Source organism: Bemisia tabaci, chromosome 10, assembly GCF_918797505.1.
Source record: "Bemisia tabaci chromosome 10, PGI_BMITA_v3".
In the NCBI taxonomy this organism is placed as follows: Eukaryota; Metazoa; Arthropoda; class Insecta; order Hemiptera; family Aleyrodidae; genus Bemisia; species Bemisia tabaci.
Window position 1 is genome coordinate 41,692,238 of NC_092802.1, and position 6,495 is coordinate 41,698,732.

At 36.6% G+C, this 6,495-nt stretch overlaps 1 protein-coding gene across 1 annotated transcript; it reads left to right on the plus strand.

Moving 5' to 3' along the window:
* Window positions 1–752: 752 nt before the first annotated feature.
* Window positions 753–6,076, plus strand: LOC140225604 (heat shock 70 kDa protein 4-like). The gene is made up of 3 exons (XM_072305052.1): window positions 753–1,128; window positions 3,337–3,618; window positions 4,751–6,076. Exons 1-3 carry the CDS (start codon window positions 901–903, stop codon window positions 4,856–4,858), a joined length of 618 nt encoding a protein of 205 aa, XP_072161153.1. The 5' UTR covers window positions 753–900; the 3' UTR covers window positions 4,859–6,076.
* Window positions 6,077–6,495: the final 419 nt, after the last annotated feature.

The window sequence follows — 6,495 nt, forward strand, 5'->3', positions numbered from 1 at the left end:
AATTTCAGTGTTGCTCACTTTTCTGGTTAAAAAAATGAAACGTAGAAGAAATTAGACAATGTCTGATGCGGTTAGGGGTTTTCTAATGCAGTTTTGAATTCATGCTTGTGCATAGCACTAGAAGACTTTCACTGAACGATTGGAAACTACAGGTTTTTTTAAAAATATTTACCAATTTTACAGTTAATTTTATTCTGTTCTTTTTCACCATATTAATCCTTATTTTTGGTTTTAGGTACGTAATTTGTCCGAAACTTTTCTTACCCACCACAATTTTCCCCAATTATTTTTTCCCCACTCGTTTTTGTCCCATTACCGTAAGCCCTTCAAGTGAGATATCTTGTTGGTTTTTTGCCCCTCAGAGTGTTTGTCCTAATTGTAATTTTTACTTTAACAAATGCGGAGCAGAGGGAAAAGTTCTCAATCTATCCTCGCAACTTACATCGATTTCTAAGAGACACCCCCACTATTTTAACTAATATTCTAATTAAAATTAGGACAAATACAATCGGAAATAAACCAGTAGGACATTTTACTCTGAGTACAAATTGTAATGGGACGAAAAAAAAGTGTAGGAAAGAAGTCGCAGGAAAGCTTGTGGTAGGGATTTTTTTTTGTTGAAAAATGATTTGCTAACCTTATTTTTAAACTCTTTATCTCTGCATTTACTTCATTTGCATGTTATGTATCCATGCATTTTGATCTAACACCACTCAATCCACCAGGATCAAAGAACCAAGCTGATAAGCCTCTAATATTTTATCTTCATTCTAGGACGACGACGCGGAGAAGAAAGAGAAAAAGCGGAAAACAGTGAAATCAGTAGACCTGCCAATCGAAGAGTTCCTGCCGGGCTTTTCCTCGAGCGAAGTGAGCAGTTTCTTCGAGGCTGAGGGGCAGATGATGGCCGCCGACCGTCAGGAAAAGGACCGAGTTGACGCGCGTAACAGTCTGGAGGAGTACGTTTACGAGCTCCGAGGAAAGCTGTCGGAAGAACTCTCAGCCTATGTTGTTGAGAAGGACCGATCGTCGCTAGTCGAGCAATTGGATCAGATGGAGAACTGGCTCTACGAGGAAGGGGAAGAGTGTGTCAAGCAGGTTTACATGGACAAACTTGGATCTTTAAGGGTAAGTTAGAAGTTACTTCTTGAATAGCGTGTTGGTTATGCTATGGTTCAGTTGCGCTGGTCACAGAATCGTGGTTTGATGCTTGATTTTTGTAGATTAGCTATAATTAATGTTTGCTCTAATTGAAACATTTTGTATTCAATATTTACCGAGATGTTGCGCTTTGAAAAATTTGGGTTATGACGTTATCCACCATGGTAGTGACACCCTTGGTTGCCTCCACCTTGCTTTCATTTGTCAGGGAGACTTACATTTTCAGTAATTACTCAATGCGAAACTCGGATGAAAGCAAGGTGGAAGAAACAAGGAGTGTCACTGCCGCAGAGGATAACATCATGAACCGCATTTTTCAAAGCGCAATATCTCAGTTAATATTGAATGTAGAAAGTTGCTGTTTGGACAGAAGTTATTATTTTTAGCTGATCGATATGAATCAAGCATCATAACACGATTCTGAGACCAGCGCAACTGACCCATTGAAATCGATAGACAAAGTGATGGACGAAGAAAACTTGAAAAAGCTCAGAAATGTTCTCGTACATTGTAATTGCAACTTTCTCTCTAAACCTTTGAGATCCATATTTTAATTGATGACCAACTACATGCGAAGGACATGATGTCTAAGATCAGGAATAACCAGAAAAAGTGGGATTCATCCGGGAATGAAAAATTTTGAAGAAAATCAGGGAATCTGTACCAGAAACTCTTCTTCTATCTCTTAGGGACCATTTTAAGGTTTATGTCATTGCGCCTGATCCACCATTATTGACCTCTTGAATCTTCAAATCGTGAGGATAATAGAGAAGTTTTCATTGATCGGTTAATGTGAACATTAAGAATGCTTGCAGAATTAAAAATTCAAATGTGCTCCAAAGAATCGTCTGAAAGACGAAAAAAATCGGTATTCGCATCTGAAACTCGGGAGGGTTACAAAAATTTTCTCATGGAAATCTTGGAAAGTGCGAAAAATTATGGTTTCTCATCAGGAAATGAGTTCCTGGAAATGGGCGAAAAATCAGGGAATGGGCATGGTCAAGAATTCTGCCATGCTAAGGGAAAACGCCGTATGAACCTACAAATGTTGCCAAATTTCTTTTGATAAAATGCAAATTTCCCGGTAAACTTATGAACATTTTTCCTCCAATTTTTCAGATGAGTTTGTTCGCAATTTCACCTAAAGCTCCTGAAAATTTCAAGGAAAAATATTCATAACTTTTCTTAAAAATAGGCATTTTATTGGAGGAAATTAGGCAACTTCCGAATGTTCTTACGGCATTCTTCCGTAGCACGGCAGAATTCTTGGCATCATGGTCTTGTAATGCCTTGAAAAGTTCTTGAATAGGGTGAAAAGCTCCTGAAAATTCAAAGAAATCCTGGAGAAGAAATTTTGCTCCCACACAGTAAATCTGATTTTTCTCTTCAAACTTTTGGGATCCATATTTCAATTGATCCATGAATACAAGTGAAGGACCATCCAGAAAAAGGACACTTGTTATAAGTTGCTACTTTTCAGGAGAGTCAAAAAACTGTGTAGAATTCACCTAAAGCAATGCTATGGTATTGTAAAAGTAATTTAAATGCTCAATACATTCATTGGAAAGGCACAAAAAGATGTCTTTAAACGGGTGCCCAGGTAAAATGTAGAAAAAAGTAGAGTTGTGCCCTTTTTCGAATGAATTAAGATTATGAATTGAAATTCACAGATTTTGTGTCGCATTTCAAGCTTGACTCTTGTATCCTGTTTATAAAATTACACAGGTGTAGTAGGGTGCCTTTATGTCTGGAAAACCAGAAACTGTCAGGAAATCTCATCAAGTCAAGGAAATCAGGAAAAAGTCAGAAAATTTTTCGAAAAAGACTCGAACTTTGAAAAATCTTGAAACTTATTCTAATAGAACATCAAGCGCTGTTCAAACACTCAAGCTGAGTCAGGTTTGGGGTTCAGTACTCTGAGTCAGACTTCAAGTTTTGTGTTGCGCCCTCTGCATTACTGCCGTGAATGACGTTCAAAACCCGACTTTTCAAAGCACGATATCTCTGTTAATATTGAATGTAGGAAGTTGCTGTTTAGATAGATCTTAATATTTTTAGCTAATCTACAAGAATCAAGCATCAAGACCTAATTTTGTGAGCGGCACAACTGACCCATTATGCAGCTCATTTCCTCTCTGAAACCCTCCTATTTCACTCTTATATTGGCCTTTTCAGAGTATCGGTGATGCCATCTACCAGCGGAAGATGGAGTATGAAGCAAGGCCCAAAGCACTGGAAGAACTGAGCGTAGCCATCCAACTTGCGTTCAAGAACTTAGAGCAGTACAAAGCAAGGGAAGATAAGCTGAAAAACTTGGACCCTGCAACGGTCGAGAAGAGCGAACAAAACATCCGCAATCTTCACCACTGGTGTGAAGAGAAGAGAGCAATCCTCAGCGCAACGCCTCTGCACCAGAACCCACCCGTCTCTGTTGCAGAAATACTTGCCGAAAAAGAGGTAAGTCCCGTCTTATGCTATCAGGGCAGGGTTCAAGTCCATATTTTATCAACATTTAAAGGGTAACAAATCTCCTGTGATAAAGAACTCTTTTTTTAAGAAGGAAGGAAAGAAAGAAAGAAAGAAAGAAAGAAAAAGCGCATTCAAAATTTTTTGCTGAATGTTTCAGATGAATTGATTGACAAATAAAATTCTGTGGAAAATTCATAGAAAAATGATTCAACGCTTTTTTTTCGTATAGTTTTTTGGAAAGTGCCGCCACTGGAAAGGCCAACCTACATTTTTTAAAAAATCCCTTTCTCTGAATTTTGACGAAAGAAATGCACAATAACTATTAAAAAATGAATGGTCTCTGCTTATAGTTTCAAGCGCTTAATTCATCCATTTTTCTAAAACGTGAATATCACTAGTTAAAGGGAGGTTTTTGGGTGTTCCGATCTTATAGAGTTATAAATGGGGTTCTTTGGTTTGTAGAAAGATCGGTTTTAAAGCTTTGTTGCATTGAGTGTCAAATTAACTCCATATAAAGATCCTAAGAATTTTCTTTCTCACGGGCTTCATTTGTGAAGAAGCCGTGAACATTGACAAGAAAATAAAGTTTCAACTCTAAAATATCCACAACTCGTTGAAATTCCTGTGCCACCCAAGATTCCAATATATTTCAGGCAATGAACATTCACTTTAACAATTTAGCACTAAAGATCATGGGGGACAGTCTTCTTTCATGAGTTTTGATAAGTACCTTGTAAATTAAAATCCTGATAAGTGAACAACTTTTCCCAAAATTCTGTGAGAAAAAATTCTGGAAAAAGAAATTTCTATCAGGAAAAAAATCATATTGTGATCCTCAGATGACCTTACATGTCATACAAAAAACTATAGAAAATCAAACTTGTTTCACCAGCTTTAGAGTGTATCATCAGCGTATATTGCCAAGTTTTGAAATTAGGATAACATTTTGTACTGCTTTTCCTCAGAATCTTGAAATAAAAAAATTTACTTTTTGTGACAAGCTTTCAAGCGTGAAAGAGTCTTTTTGCATCCAACTCCTTATGTTTGATTCACTGCTAACTTTGCGGATACTGATGGATCCAACGTTGCCCTAACATATGTCTTAATTTTTGTTTTCCAGAAAGCGGTGTCGGAAATCAAACTCCTTTCGACGATGCCCAAAGTAGCGCCGGAACCCGCCAAACAACAGCCGCCGCCCGAAACAATCGCAAGAGTCGACGCAAGATGAAAAGATGAAAACAGAGAACGGGGAACAGGATTAAAAGTTGTAAATGTATTTATTCCTTTCGATAACTAATATTTTTATTCAAATTGCATTTGTACCTCACTCCTCTCTCTCGAACCTGGCAATTCCATTAGCAGCAAATCGTTAGGCGTAGACTTCACTTGGATTCCACTGAATAATTTGTTATTCTATTAATTAATTAAATAATTATGTATGAGTCACTAGGGAGGGTGCCATTCTTGATTAACTCGGCGCCTAATGCGTATGATAGGTGCGGAATGTTCCAAGTAACCTAATTTAAAGTTCAGCATAAAGAACCGAGAATTTGGTAGATTATTACAGTCTAAACCTTCAAGAAATAATCTGATTTAAAGTGCTCTTATCGGCCGAAATAGAAAGTCATAATTTCTGTGATGTACTCAAAATTGCTCTGCGAAAACGCATTTGTTGATTGTTCACTTGACTATGCATTATCTTAAGGTAACCATGGACAAAGTACACTTACGCTTAAAAATGTTTTATATTCTCCCCTAGGATTTAGTAGCGTAGCTTGTTACTGTATCAGTCAATGTGACCAGTAAATTATTTGCTTGTACATATCAACTTAATCTTTAAAATTATAAGTTAGTCTATTATTTCAAGGCGATGGAAATGTAGGTAACTTGTCTTTTGAATTCCAAATATTTCCATTTTTCCTCTGCATGTGAAAAGAAAATTTGGTTGTTGAAGAGGAGTGGGGAAATTCCAGGCCAGGTGAGCACTTTATTGACCTAAGAACATCCCGCACCTCCGTTTATGCCTAAGATTGCTTCTTTGAAACAGTTGTGTTTTTGAAATTATCGCTTTAATCAATTCCTAATGCGCCTCAGCTGCATAGCTAATTTTTTACGTTTGTAGGTCTAAATTTTCAATAAAATTTATCTCATCTTTAATGGTTCGAAGACATCAGGAGCTAGCTCGTGCTGCAATCTGTACGCTAATCGATGCATTTTAGTGATAACAATTTAATTGTACTATTTTTCCTTTTAATGTCTCGAAACAGTTTTTTTGTGTTTTAGTCATTAAATGTTCATCTCCTATTAATTTTGTTTCCAACTTTTTTCAATTGTTTTTTATTTAATTTATATTTTAATTTAGAGATTATTTACTTTTGTCAATCTCAAATCAAGGAAGTGAATAATTTGTTTACTAAAAAATAAATCCTTCTCTGTTTCAATTTTACATGTTCTGAGTACATGTTCACTGCCCCCAGGTCTACAGGCAAAATTGAGCGCTGATAAAGACAGAATATCGGATTTGAACAATTGAAATGTTTAGTTGAGAAAATTATAATCTCTCAATTTTTAATTTTGAGCCTTTTACTTGAGGATAGATGTATCGGCGTTCTCAGAAGTTTCAACAGAATTGCTCCAAAAATGCATATTTTTACTCTATTTCAATTGTCACATTAGTGGAAGAAGGGCACTGAAATGGAACTCTTGAATGTCTCAGAAATTGGTAATTTAGGTACTTTTTTGGATGTAAAAGTTTACAAGAAACACCATGGTGCCATTGATTTTCTCCGAACCAAACTTCCAAGCTTAAAAAGGCTCTCTAAAATGGGGCTGTAATAGAAGGGATTCCACCTCTATACCTCGTCA